The sequence below is a fragment of the Siniperca chuatsi genome, linkage group LG8 (genome assembly GCF_020085105.1).
Source record: "Siniperca chuatsi isolate FFG_IHB_CAS linkage group LG8, ASM2008510v1, whole genome shotgun sequence".
In the NCBI taxonomy this organism is placed as follows: Eukaryota; Metazoa; Chordata; class Actinopteri; order Centrarchiformes; family Sinipercidae; genus Siniperca; species Siniperca chuatsi.
The window spans coordinates 21,940,838-21,954,977 of record NC_058049.1 but is presented as its reverse complement, the minus strand read 5'-3'; the positions used below and the strand labels follow the sequence as shown (position 1 = coordinate 21,954,977).

The following is a 14,140-nucleotide window of genomic DNA, read 5'->3' as shown; positions in this document are numbered from 1 at the left end:
TTACCTTCCTTATTGTTGATAGTGATGACCATTAACATCGTTTTAATTAAATCTTTAAACCTTCTGTTTATACCATCTCTTTTCGGGTGATTTTTTTTAAAGTACTGCCTATTTTATACTGCACGTTTTTGTGGTCTAAATATTGCACATTTTATTTTTTATGATCTTTGTATTGTGCATTTAATATTTGGTATTGCACACTGTTTTTGTTGGATTTAGCAAAGTCTTGTGATTATTTTTACACTTCACTGTACATCCTCTGGTCTACATGTGATAAATACAAATAATTGAATGCTTGAATTATAAATAAATAAATGACACTGGATTAAATCAAAAATACGTCCATGTGCTTCCCCTTCCCATGCCCCCGTCGACCACCAGATGGCGGTAGAGCTGCGCCGATGGCAGGAAGTGCAGCTGAAGTAAACACTAAAAGAAGAGGGCGTGTAAACAGTTCGGTCAAAGATACTTGTTAGATTTATAAACCGTCTCTAGTTTGGTAAAGAGGGAAGCCATTTTTGGCAGTGACCTTTGTTTCTAGTTTTAAATTGTTTCATATTTCACTCCTAAAGGTCTCGTTTTGCTCAAAGAAAACGGTTGGTTATTTACCCCCCCCTCCCCCAGAAAACTGGACCGCGCTTTATTTACGAGTTACGTTAGTACGTCAGCTTTTTGGGGTGATACTTCCTGATATTATTTATATAACTGATAAGATAGAACTACAACTGTGCTCCCGGTTGCTGGATTTATGTACAAAATGGAGGAGGAGGAGGAGGAAGCCCTAAGAAACCACTGCAGACGAATGATTTCTTGTGTCCGAAGCAAACAGCAGCACCCTCAGTCCTCCAAAGAGGAGAGGAGACACAAACACAAAGGAGCCAGAGGGAGCGAGAGGCCCGAATCTGGAAGACCAGTTGTAAGCGGGGACGACTTTAGAGATCACACAGAGTGTACAGAACTAGAGCGATACCAAGACTCCCACAATCTCATGTGTCAAGGTCCTGAGGTCCAGCCCGTCCCCCCTCAACTCATTTCAATGCTGAGGCTCAAAACTTTCAAGGAGGAGATGAGACGGGTTAGCAAACACTCTCGTGTGACGCAGTTCTTCCGTGGGCCATACGATAGAAAAACGCCTATTTTATTTCTCTATTTCTCATCTCATGTGTTTATCTTTTGTGGCAGGCTGCAGAGGCGGAGCTCCATGATCCCGCCGCCTGCAGTGTGTGTGAGCAGGAACAGTCTTCTCTGGCCTTGAAAAGTTTTATCAGGAGGAAGAAGACACAACTGCAGTTCCAAACCCTGAAGGGCAGACTAAACACACACACTTGAGCTATGGAGTAAGTGACTTTAACACAGACATGCGAGCTCAGTGTCACACTCGTACAAGCCATATGTCTCTAACTGCCAACTAGTTCGACAGATCAGACAGAATAAAAAAAAAAAAATGTTTGCAGGATTAAAACTGTTCTTTCTCTGTTATAGGAGTGTGCACGTTGGGGGAGTTTGTGCAAAATCTCTCAAAGGCCTTCGATGCCCCTCACTGGATTTGGGAGGAATTACTTGGTGGACATATGCGGGTCACAGCAACCTGGGGTTGCCTTAGCAACGACTAAGGAACGTGGAGTTGCCCTGGCAACAGATGAAATAAGGGGTTACCCTGACAAAAACGCTACAGGGAACTAATTTAGCAAGCCCTCGCTGTCCTTTTTCAGACAGATAGCTGCAGACATGACAGGCATAGTATTAACACAATGAAAGGCACATTGTTGTGCTGGTGTCAAACATATTCCTACCTCTTTATTTTGACACACAGGCTAAACCCACCCATTTGCCCAATGAACACTGATCCATATGCTGACGGTGGTGCCCTGGTTACCCTGCTCAGCTGCAGCTATATTTATATTCACACCTCTAAATAACAGAAACAAGTTTCTAGGCTTTGTTTTCAGTTTAAAAAAAGACAGGCTTAACAAGGTGAGTACAAAACAGCCATTTATTTTCTTCTCACTGTATTAAAGTTAAACACAACACTATTCAGAGCAAATGAGTCTGGCCTTTTTTGTTCCAGTTTGTGGTCACTTGAACACTGTAAACATTAAAACAACATTGTGTTTTATTTAGCTTTGCAATTAAACCTATTAAATTTTTATATTGGCACAAAAAATACACAACTGACAGCCATGGAAGCACGCATGCATTGCAAAAAAATAGAAAGTACAATACAATTTCTAAGGCAATAAATGATAGCAACATGGGCAAAATTATTTGGACATTTTATCAAGTTCCTTTTTGCATTGTTGCAGTTACATGGTTAGGGGCTAGTACACCTACTATCAAAGTCATACAATTACATATAAACACATCCAAAGCACTGATAAAACAAACAGAATGACACCAGATCCTCAATCAATTGTTGACAGTTTATGAAAAAGGTACTAAGACAATTTGTTAAAGTAGAGACTGAAATTGTCCTGAAGCACAGATCTGTTATTTCAGCCATATATTGTGATGTACATGGCTGATCTTAGATCAGTGTATTGGACCAGGTCCCTTTAAACCGTACTGAAGCTGAAGGTAGAGTAGGATCTACTCATCTGGCTTCCTCTTGGGCTTCTTTGGGTTGCGGGAGCGGCTCTTGGCCTTGCACAATGGGCAGATGGGAGCATTACGATGAATCTGCTGGTGGCAGGACAGGCAAGCCTGGAGAGGGGGAGAAATTTTGCGCAATCACTTCATATTATGTCCTTGCTGTATTGTACAGATAAGCAAGCAACTTAGTCAGGGTGTATCTGACTAAGCTTATTCTTTTATTTATTCAACTTTAGGGTGGTGTCTGAATTTGTATTCTTACCATTTTCTCCAAATATGGCACAACTAGGAGCCAATTACATCTTGGAAATTCACAGTGCTTTTTCATTATTAAGAAAGAAACTACAAAGCGCAGCCTAATTAACTGTAACTTGGGCCTTAATTGAAAATGGCTGTTCTATTATTAGGTGAGACCATAGACCTACTATTCAGACTTGAAAATGTTACTTTTTTTTAACATCCTGACTGCAGCTACTTTATGGTCGGTAAGAGCAATACCTTCATAGGTGGGGGTTGCTGTCGGAAGGTGGCTGTCTGGCGTGCATCTTGCTTCCTGGACACCTGAAGCTGCTGTGCTGCTGCTGCAGCGGCAGCAAGGGATTCTGGGATGGTGGGCTCATGCGGCTCCTTCTGCCACTCCGCTTTCTGCTTCTCAAAGTAACTGTTCAAAGCAAAGAAAGAGAGAAACCTGGCTAGCTGATTCTTATTTAGAGCTTATCAATCATGTCACAGTTGAGATTATCCCATCTACGCTGTGTATTGAGAGATGTGTAGTGGCAAAACCAAATACAAAGGAGACTTAAAATGAAAATCATTATAGTCAATCTCACGCATCCTATTTTTTTATGTACTACTGAGCAAAAGTACAGTCATTGTGAGAGTGTTTGTCTGCATGCATGTGAGTGTGCCTGTGTGTGTGTGTGGGCAGGGGAGGGCTGGGAAAGAAATGTGGCCTTGGACTTTATGCCTAACTGGCCCATTTTCAAAAGTAAAAAAATGATATCCCATTTCTTTACGCTCTCTGGTTTCTCTCAAAATAGGTTTGTGATAGAGTAGAGTTTAATGGGTTGTATTTCCTGTAACCATGATCCACCAAAGCACCAAACATTAAAGCTTATTTACAAGCACGACAATAACACATTTCAGTATTCCACAGGTAATACAAGTTTATTTGATATGGATTCTATTCTTTTATGCTATTACGGAGGTGTAGAGTGCTAATTTTTATGCTGATATATCACTCTCACAGAGTTTCTTAAAATGTACTTAACACCCCACAGGCCACTGAGCTGTGATTTAGGTTTATGCAAGGTTGCTACATCACACGTGTAAAACAATTACACTATTACTGTTAGATAAAATCACTTTGCTGACAGCAAGATGTGCAAGTTATAGTTTTAACATCTCCTCAGACATCATCATACACCTTTCTCTGTGATGACTTCTGTCTTCTAATAAAAACCATTGAAGAGCAGCAGTGATATGTCTCAACTTTATAAGTATCTCATAAAATCAGGGAACATCAAGGACCACACCACCAAGAAGGAAAAGATAGACGACTACCATCTGGCCAGAAATGAACTCATCATCTGAGCTAGCCTGCCAACAATGCTGTCAGCTCTGTGGCCTAGCACACCTCCTCACAACTAAAGTTCTTTATTTGTGAAGACAACTAAAGTTCTTAATTTGTGAAGACAATTTCAATTTGCAGTACATAAAATATCCTAGCCAACTAAAGTGAAAAATTACAATTCATTTTGAAATACTTTATGTACTCTCGAGTTAGAAACAAATTCCAAAAGTGAGCAGGAATGTCACATCTTGACAGCCGTGCCTGTGAGTGAGGGACTAAATCAACAACTGGCAAACTGGGTGTTTTAGTCTGTATGATGGGGGAAAAAATCTCAGATAAAAAAATCATTTTCTACTACTGTCACACTGTTCTGTATTTAGAGCGAGGCTCCTCCAAAAAGCTAACAGTACCTGAGAGTCTCCTAGTCCAACACTGAGATCGACCTCACTTCCATATTCTAGCAGCCATTATCTCAGATTTGCTCCATAGTAAATTGTCCAATCTTAATACCATCCACTGTTGATGGATGCCAGACTGCAGTTTGTGTGGCTGGGAGTCTACCTGTCAGCCCCCCTTGATGTGCCTGCAAGGACATTCTGAAGCTTGAAAATTGATTTATTGCTTACTGGCATCTTTGCCAGTTTCTGAAGCCACAGAATCTGGACAAATGGGGGGGGGGGTTTAGTTGGACATGAATTTTTGAACAGGCTAACAGACCTCTCCATCAAGAGAACATCTATCAGATACTCTTTAAGCCTTAAATTATTTAAATGTCCTCCACATTACCACCAAGGCATGTTAAAGAATGTAAAATTAGCTACTGAGAATCTAACAATTTATGAGTAAAAATATTGTTTTTCAAGAAAGAACTCCAGCCTCTAATAGCCTTTAGTAATACTACATTTTAAGGCACTTAAGGGTCAGTTCACCTAAATCACAAAACCATATTTTCCCATTTATTCCTTATAGTATCTAGTCATGCAGATATTGTAGTGTTGACATTTGAAAAACATCTTTTTCCAGAAACAATGTCCCACTAACTTGAGATAATCCAAAGGTCTTGCTGTCATTAGTTCACATTGGGGCTATGGAAGTCTGTTCAACAGTCCATAAAGATCAATGACTGAATATTAAAATCAGACAAATCATTCGGGTTCTTCAGACCACTGACGGCCATAAGATCATCCCCCACTCAATGGCTAGGAAATTAACTGCCTCACAACCAACCTGTCCCAAATTTTAGTTCTCCATCATACTTCGGCTTTGCTCCACTACACAGTGAGGGAGAATAAGCTCCACAATGTTGTCTGCCCTTCCCATCATAACAAACAACCATTTGACACCATGGTGATGAAAGTACAGGAACTGCTATTTGCCCTTGACATCTGAGAAATCCTAGATCTGAACATCTGATCCAAAACTTGTCTACAATGCAGAGTAGATCCAGGTCCTCATGACTTACAACCACCGGTCATCTCAACAGCTACCTTCAAAGACTTGAATCACGCTACAAGCCAATAAAATACCTCACTGCCATAATCTGTGCCATCCCTCCCCACCCAACAGAACTGTGTAGGCCTATTACTGCTGCTATTTATAACCAAGTTTGTGATTACTCATGTACTATTGCACAATGTTGCACTACTTTGGTCAAACTGTATTTGAACCTAAACCTTAACTAATTCAGGCTGGAAAGCTTTTTGGAAATTTTGCTCATGCCCTCAACTACAATTGACAGTAATTTTAATATTCACACTGATGTTGCATCAAATGGTTGTTAATTGTAATTGTAAATGTTACTGAGATTTACTCTTGAGTCAGTTCATACTCTTTAATTGTATATTTAACTTGTTTTGTGTGTGTGTGTCTGTCATAAATTAATCTTTACAGTCTACTTTTGAAGAATTCACAACAAACTAGAAAAGTACTGCTCACACTTTCATCTTTAATGGTCTAAAATATTCCTCTCAGATTTTGTAATTGCATCAATTTATTATTTTTATGAACATATCTTTATTAATAAGCATATGCCAAAAATTCCAATTAATACAGACTGCTTTATCTCAAATATGAGACTGTTTTTTAGCCCCGTGGACATCACATCAACTGAATTCCTCTTAGACTTTTGAAATTATGTAGCAACCCGAGAGCTCTCTGTCCGCTGGTTGTGTCTGAATATTTTAAGGTTGCTTGTGTGCAACCCCTTGCTAGAAAAAAGTGAGCCGCATGATTTTATATAGGCCCATTTAATTTAATTTATTTCTCAAAGTCTTGATTAATAATAACATATTCATAACAATTCAGTTGGGATTGTTTTGTTGCTGAATCGCTCTGACACTTGACGTTGTGACAGATGTTGTCAGGGTCATAAATTAGATCCTGTTGAATGCAGATGCTGCAAATGCTGCTTGGCTGTAGTTCAGCAATTTATACAATTGAACTAAGTATCGTTATTAATAGAATGAAGCAATATTTAAAGGACTGCATCGGAGTGGTTGTCTTTGACTGGGTGGAACTTCCAACATTCTGTGAATGGGTTTATTTTCTCAAAGTCACTGATTACATGTGGTGTGCTACAAGGCTCCAATCATTTTTATTTGTATATGCTACATTTATATGTACTTTATATGTACTATAAATAAATAGAATTAACTCATCTACTCATTATGTCCCTACAAGCCTGATTGACACTGTGTTGATGCACACTGAAATGCCATCTGTTGCTGCAATCACTCTGTGAGACATGCTACTCAAATGTACCTTGACAGTGACCATTGAATATTTACATGGTCTGCTGGCTGCTGTATTTTTTCCACTTCTCCTTTGCACTGGAAGTGAGTTTCTTTGGTCTCTGTCTCTGTCCTGTACTGTATGTCTGAGAATCTATATGGTTACACTGTAGATGATATTCAAATGTCAGTGCAGTCCAAAAATGCCATACAGTGTTTATGCTATAGTGCTATTTTGACTGCGCACAATGGCAATAAAGTTGATGCTTAAGTGTATCATACAAAAAATATGAAAAAGTTATCTTACATATATAGTCAAAAATATTTTCTGATGTTTTCTGATCTTCAGTGTGTGTCAATCGGCTCTAAAAACCACTATGTTACAAAGAAACTTTTATGAGTCCTAAAGATGATATAAAACATGGTTGTAAACACACTGTAAACTGTATCAAGCAACATCTGTTCAAAAGAATTTTAGTGCACCTTGCATGCATTTTGTGTGTGTGTGTCTGTTTGTGTGTGTATACTGACTCCAGAGAGAGCTTCTCCTCTTCTTCATTCAGGTTAGGGAGTCTGTGTAGACCTAAAGTCATCCTGAGGGCATCAACATGCTCCTTCAGAGGTTTGTACTCATCGTGCAGGCGGCGAGTTGTTTCTAGCAGCTTATTCAGGTCATTCTCCGACTGCTTGATGGTGCTCTCCATCTGAGAGGACAAGATTTCAGAAATACATATGTAATATGCTCTGAACTGAAACTGTATTCACTATATCTTTATTACGTGTTGTTGGTTTAACATTGCTATTCTCAATGCTGTTGCTAAATTGTACTCATCCGAAAGCTGAACTGATATTTCAGTAACATTTGCTCTATAGAGGGTGCTTATCTCTGAATGAAGTACTCACTCACCACATTGATATCTGCATGGATAAGCCGCAGCTCCTCTACATGTGCCATTTTCTCTTGTAGAAGCAGATCCATCTCTTGTTTGTACTCTTTCAGGTGCTTCTCCTCAGACTCCAGAGCCTCAAACTCAATCTTTAGACGAGACTTGATCTTCTGCATCTGGACTGTCTTGTTCCTGCAGCCAGTGGCACAGACAAAAGACACCAGCTGTCAGGTTATTTCCCTCACAGATGCAAAAAAACTAAAACCCAACAAGATCTAAAACACCACAAATTATTTTCCATCTGTCATACAGGGCTTTCAATTTTTGTAAAATTATGAATTACTTAGTAACTTAGACGTTCTGCCTTGATGTTAAGCAGAATGACTAATTACTACAGCTGTGAATTAATGTATTACGTGCATGAATTACTGTATTCTGTACATCTGTTACGCAGTTATTAAGCGTGGCTGCAAAGAAGACATCAGGGCAAACAAACACCATTCTGCCACCGGTGTAACCGTTAGTGAGTTAATGACAGACCGATAAGCTTGCTAGCTACGTAGCTAGCTTACCCACAGAAATAATTAGCAAAGCACATCTGGCATTTTGCTGATACACATCTGGAATGTTGATGCATGTATGATCCGAAAATGCACCTTAACTACAGCTTCTTTGTATCTATGTCTTATTTAGCCCGTGGTGATTTCTTGCCAACCATGTCGGAAACAAGCTAAACCTAGAATAGCAAAAACCTACTAAAGACAGGGTTCGCAGCAGACAGGCTAATATTAGCTAGCTCAGTAACAAAAGCGAAGCCAAGGGGCTTATTCTTGGCCGGCTAACGTTAGCAAAGATAACGTTTCTCAGTACGTGTCAAACATCTGACAACCATTTTTTATTTATTCCACATCCAAGTCTTACCGTATTTCCAAGATATTTTCTAATTTGCACATTATTTCTTGTTCGTCCGCCATGGTTTAGCAGTCTCTTGTGGTTCAGCCGACCAGCTCAGTTACCCGCAAGGCCACGGTGGTCTCCTTGTTGATAAAAACACAATAGCCGGTGTGAGCGCGCACACGAGCACACGCCGCGCAATGTGAAACCGTGGCTACGTGTTGTCTTGCTAGGAGTAGCACCACGAGCCCTCTGCCACACAGACTGGATTAAAGTGCAATACAAAGTATCCACCTTCCCTTAAACCAGCTTTCACAGCACCAATTAATGACACTCACTGCAGACCTCTGTATAGTGGAAGGAACAGGAAAAAAAACAACTCAACAACAGAAAAAATGTTATGGTCATGTCAATTGACACTATAGAGTACATTTCCCTCTACTTATTACTGTAGCTATCAGGGCTGTAGCTAGTAGTGAAAGAAGTATTCAGATCAGATTACTTCAGTGGCCTACCACAAGGAAGTGGGATAAGTCCTACATTCAAAATCAGACAAATAATATCAAAAGTAAAAGTACTCGTTATGTAGAATGGCAAAATATTAATCTGTAAAGTTACTCTTGACTACTGTTTAAAATGAAATATAGTGCAATAAAAAGTGCAATGTTTATATCTGAAATACAGTGAAGTAGAAGTAGTATAAAATAGAAATACTAAAGTACAAGTACCTCAAAATTGCACTTAAGTACAGTACTTGATCACATGTACTTAGTTATGTTCCACCACTGTACAGAGGTCATATCACCAGTATTTGTGGGGGGACAAGTTGGAGACCTGAAGATACTTTACACTTTATAATTTCTAGTTACTCGTTTTAGACTCGTGCCTTTGAACAAATGAATAAATATAGAATACCAGGCCCGTTAACTACCACAAACACAATATGAGCAGTTAGCAACAGGCCTATAAACCAAACACACCAATCCCAAAATCACAGTGTACCATACCAACATATGCTTAAAACATTAACTGGAAGGATTACTAGATTAGCAGAATGTGCTGGCGCCTTTACTGCTACTGGAACATCAGGTGCTGCTAAGTTACTGTTGATTTGTGTCCCTGTATAAACAGGTTTGGGAGACAAGGATTCTGTCATGTTGTAGGTCCTGAGTGAAACACAGTCAAAAGCTAATCAGTTTAAGAGGAAAACTCTTCACAGAAGATGGAGGCTGCCTCTATAAAACGCGTGGGCCCCGGGCTGCCATTGGATTAACCAAGAGAGAAGTACTTGGGAACAATACAATGGTCCATTCTCATGCAGTATAATCCTTGTAGGTATTGCAAGCAGTTTCATATGACTCTGAAGAGAAAAGGCTACTACAAGCACGTATCTGAAGAAGTGTTTCTGCTACAGGATAAAAAAATACAAATGTCAACTGTAAGTGGCTGCCTATCATTTTTTTTTGGTATATCTTCATTTTCGTTGTGTTTCATATTTAGTTGAAACGTTTAAATTGCAACTGTAGTGGTTTGATTGAATTTTTTATGTACCTGCTCTGTAATTTAAAGAAATTTAAAAACTACAAGAAGGCATTAGTCCACAATTCTTAAACTTGAGAAAGATGTTTGTTATTGATATCTTGCCCAGTTACCAGAGTTTTTATTTTGTTGCGTTTGTCTTCCTGGATTTATTGTGTGTTGTCACATTATCTAGATAAACAAAACAGTACCAAAGTTAAGCTCTTCTTGTTTTCATAAATATTCATTGAAACAGTCTGTTCAGCAATGCTTACAACTGTGGTACATTACTATTATTATTATTATTATTATTATAGGCACAAATGAAAGCCTGCCCTATTACTCTCAGAAATGTTTATGAGGAATGGAGCAAACAACATCTCCTCTGTGCTGCTTTTTTCTTTTGTACAAGTTAGTCTATAGCAACAACTGCCGATATGTGTATATGGTTTGATACTAATATGCAAAATTAACGTTAACGGGTGTCATTGTTTTTGACCCAGTCGTTAATATTTATGACTCATGGAATGAACCCCATGTTCTCAGTTAAGTCTAAAATATACTGTGGGCTTCATTTTTTGATTGTAGTCCCCACCAACCTCTTGTGATTGGATGCTCCTGGTTGAACAGAAGAATGTAAGCAACACTCTTTTTGGTCATTTTGCTGTCAAAGAACCAACAAATTCAGCATTGTTTCAAAGAACAAACTAAATTATTACAGAATTGGTAGTGCTCTTTTTCACCCAGTTGTTGCTCTGCATGCTCCTTGATGTTTCTCCAGTGACACAGATGAATGAACAGCATGGATCTTTTCCTCCTGTATCTCAGTATCTCAGTGTTTTCTCTGGCAGATAAATGTCCGAGTTACAACCATGGATGCTGAGCTGGAGTTTGCCATCCTGCCCAGCACAACTGGCAAACAGCTTTTTGACCAGGTACACTTGTGCATTACAATGAAACAGGTGCTTTGACAGACAAGTGTGTGATCACGTTATTTATTGATATGTTTAGATAGTGAAGACGATCGGGTTGAGGGAAACCTGGTTCTTTGGCCTCCAGTATCAGGACAGCAAAGGCTTCTCCACCTGGCTCAAGCTGAACAAGAGGGTGAGGAGAAAGATTGTTTGTCAACTTCACATTCCTATCCATAACTTGACTCCCCCAACAGCTGGATTTAGATGAAGATGTCATCATAGTTATGGCTTTGGTAATACCACTGTGTCACCCCATTGAGGCTAATTAGTACCTATTTCTTCATCCTGGCATCCCTCTGCTGTGGGGTGCCAATCCCAGGTGACAGCTCAAGATGTGAAGAGGGACAACCCTTTGTTGATTAAGTTCAGGGCCAAGTTTTACCCTGAGGATGTCGCTGATGAACTGATCCAGGAGGCAACGCAGCGCCTCTTCTTTCTGCAGGTTGGAGATGAGTACACAAACAAGGACACTAATGTTTTTAAAGTGAATTATGTTGTAAATGTGCACCACTGAAACATGGGATGGTAATGATGGACTTTCCTAATCATTCACTTATTCATTTTCTGATTTTCTGTACCATATTTTATTTTTCTATTGACATATGTTAAAAGAGAATAAAATTCATATTCAGTGGATATCACAATATAAATAATGCTGTCTTATATAAGAATGTTACCCTGCAGATGCAATGATAAATAAGGAATCTCAATCAAAACAAAATGCTCAACCTGTCTTAATGACCAGTGGGGGTTCCACGATGATTCACGTAGATCCTGTAAAACCTCATGGGTTGTCCATAAGGGAGTACATGCACACAAAAAATGGATCCAGGTGCGCTAAATAAACACCAGAACACAGGGTTTCTCTCTCTGTGAGTCACATTAACACTAATATTATCAACCTTTATACAGACAGCATCACAACACATTAGGGATTCGTATGTTCAAGCACATCCTTCTGTGTTTTAGGTTAAAGAGGGCATCCTTAATGATGACATATACTGTCCACCTGAGACTGCGGTGCTCTTGGCCTCGTATACGGTTCAGGTCAAACATGGAGACTACAGGAAAGACTATCACGTACCGGGATACCTTACAAGAGAGAAGCTGCTGCCACAGAGGTGTTGAAACCTATGGATATTAGTGTTAACCAAAGTTTAAGTTAATTCCATTCGTCTGAATTCTAACTGGTGTGTCCTCTTTACTGATAAAACCAGGGTTTTGGAGCAGCACAAGCTGAATAAGAATCAATGGGAGGAAAGAATCCAGGTGTGGCATCGAGAGCACAAGGGAATGCTGAGGTACTGCAAAAAGTCATCAATGCATTTTTTGCAAACAGGTGTTCTGTAGCTTATTAAATTGCTTATTAAATCCACACCACAGAGAAGACGCCATGGTGGAGTACCTGAAGATAGCCCAGGATCTGGAGATGTACGGCGTCAACTACTTTAGCATCAAGAACAAGAAAGGGTCAGAGCTGTGGCTGGGAGTGGACGCGCTGGGGCTGAACATCTATGACAAAAAGGACAGGTGGGTTGCAATTTGAAAATGTATATGTCTCTGACAAACTTGTTGTGAATCAGTGTGCGCTTACATTCATGGTCCGCAGTGGATAATTCCCACTGACTTTGGTGATCCCCTGACCTTTCATCCAGCATCACAACGAGGGTGACATTTTAGATTTTTAGTGAAATGTCTTGACAATTATTGAATGGATTGTCATGAAATGTGGTACAGATATCCATGGTCCCCAGAGAATGAATCCCAACGCCTTTGGTGTCCCCCTGACTTTTCCTCTAGCTCCACCAGCAGGTCAAAGTTTTCAATTATCCGGTGAAATATCTACATCTTTCCCAGATGATGTACCCTAATGACTTTGGTGACCCCCTGACTTTTCCTCTAGTGCCACCATCAGGTTGACATTTTCAGTGTGACATGTGTTGACAACTATTGGATGTATTGTTCCCCTCAGGATGAGTTGTAATGACTGTGGTGATCCCTTAAAGATTCCCTCCAGACATTTTTAAGACATGTAAAAATACTTTGACTAATAGTTTGTCTGATATCGGTTTTCCCCAAAATAGTTAAATTAACTAGTTCAAATTTCTTACAAGCACATCTACGCCTTCTCTCTAATCGAAAAATCCAGTTGTGCTATCATCAGGTCAACATTTCAGTATGTCTAATGCTTTGGCTCACGACCAAATACCTGTGAAACTATGACATTTCCATCAGCCTCTGTTGTACTTTGTGTTTAGTGTTAATTCTTAAATTTTAGCATACTGACATTCTAAACTAAGATGGTGAACATGTGTATTATCCGCATATACTGTATGCATTGTCACTGTGAGTATGTTAGCATGCTGACGTTAGCATTTAGCTCAAAGCACCGCTGTACCTAAGTACAGCCTCACAGAGCCGCTAGCTTGGCGGTAGACTCTTGTCTTGTTTGACTTTTCTTTTCTTTGTGTCATAACTATGTTTTAACTGTGTGTTAAAACATCTGCTAACTATAACCTCTGTTAGCTATACCAGATCACACAAATGTAAACCATGCCAATATTTTACAGGATGACCCCAAAGATTGGCTTCCCCTGGAGTGAGATCAGAAATATTTCCTTCAATGACAAGAAGTTCCTCATCAAACCAATTGACAAGAAAGCTCCGGTATACAAAAAAACATTATCATTAGTGGTCCTTAATAGTAATTTATCTGCAGCAGCTACACATTCTATGAAGCATATCATTACATGAAATACAGGGCATATCTGCACTGCTGCCAGGCCATATTAAAAGGGAGTTTAGTTTGAGGGGAAATTTGCTTTTTTTTTCTAAAGTCAGACAAACTGGATGCCTCAGCTTGATGATATGTTGAACTGTGAGCTTTAGCTTAACTCAATTCATGGATGTTTGTGGATGGGATTAAATAGCTGCTCCTTCTCCAGTGCTTAGGGTTTCAAACTTAGTACTCATTAT

The 14,140-nt window shown here is 39.4% G+C and overlaps 2 protein-coding genes and 1 long non-coding RNA gene across 5 annotated transcripts in view; 2 read left to right on the top strand and 1 right to left on the bottom strand.

The window, feature by feature from the left end:
• The first annotated feature begins 412 nt into the window (after positions 1-412).
• Positions 413-2,033, top strand: LOC122879784. The gene is made up of 3 exons (XR_006378788.1): positions 413-1,075; positions 1,183-1,337; positions 1,483-2,033. It is a non-coding gene; the product is annotated as an uncharacterized LOC122879784 (long non-coding RNA).
• Positions 1,980-8,917, bottom strand: zc4h2 (zinc finger, C4H2 domain containing). The gene is made up of 5 exons (XM_044204214.1): positions 8,700-8,917; positions 7,799-7,970; positions 7,423-7,595; positions 3,088-3,250; positions 1,980-2,700 (listed from the first exon to the last, which is right to left on the bottom strand). The coding sequence occupies exons 1-5, from the start codon at positions 8,750-8,752 to the stop codon at positions 2,587-2,589; spliced, it is 675 nt and encodes a 224-aa protein (XP_044060149.1). The 5' UTR covers positions 8,753-8,917; the 3' UTR covers positions 1,980-2,586.
• LOC122879781 (moesin-like) overlaps positions 7,932-14,140 on the top strand; it is a 10,576-nt gene continuing 4,367 nt past the window's right edge. The window contains exons 1-10 of one of the 3 annotated variants that reach the window (XM_044204211.1): positions 7,932-8,009; positions 10,008-10,110; positions 10,779-10,826; positions 11,042-11,125; positions 11,202-11,297; positions 11,484-11,606; positions 12,134-12,285; positions 12,382-12,465; positions 12,548-12,694; positions 13,735-13,831. In XM_044204211.1, the coding sequence (XP_044060146.1) occupies positions 10,027-10,110; positions 10,779-10,826; positions 11,042-11,125; positions 11,202-11,297; positions 11,484-11,606; positions 12,134-12,285; positions 12,382-12,465; positions 12,548-12,694; positions 13,735-13,831 (915 nt within the window). In that variant the 5' untranslated portion in view covers positions 7,932-8,009; positions 10,008-10,026. Of the gene's footprint in view, positions 8,010-9,709; positions 10,111-10,778; positions 10,827-11,041; positions 11,126-11,201; positions 11,298-11,483; positions 11,607-12,133; positions 12,286-12,381; positions 12,466-12,547; positions 12,695-13,734; positions 13,832-14,140 lie in introns of those variants that run through there. The other 2 variants (XM_044204209.1, XM_044204212.1) reach the window with 2 other exon arrangements.

Bases quoted from the DNA above. Each gene is read 5' to 3' on its own strand.
- zc4h2 (XM_044204214.1), bottom strand. From the start codon at position 8,752: ATGGCGGACGAACAAGAAATAATGTGCAAATTAGAAAATATCTTGGAA. The intron at 7,971-8,699 runs GTAAGACTTGGA...CACTGGCTGCAG, and splicing joins GAAAATATCTTGGAAATACG to GAACAAGACAGTCCAGATGC. The intron at 7,596-7,798 runs GTGAGTGAGTAC...TTGTCCTCTCAG, and splicing joins TCCATGCAGATATCAATGTG to ATGGAGAGCACCATCAAGCA.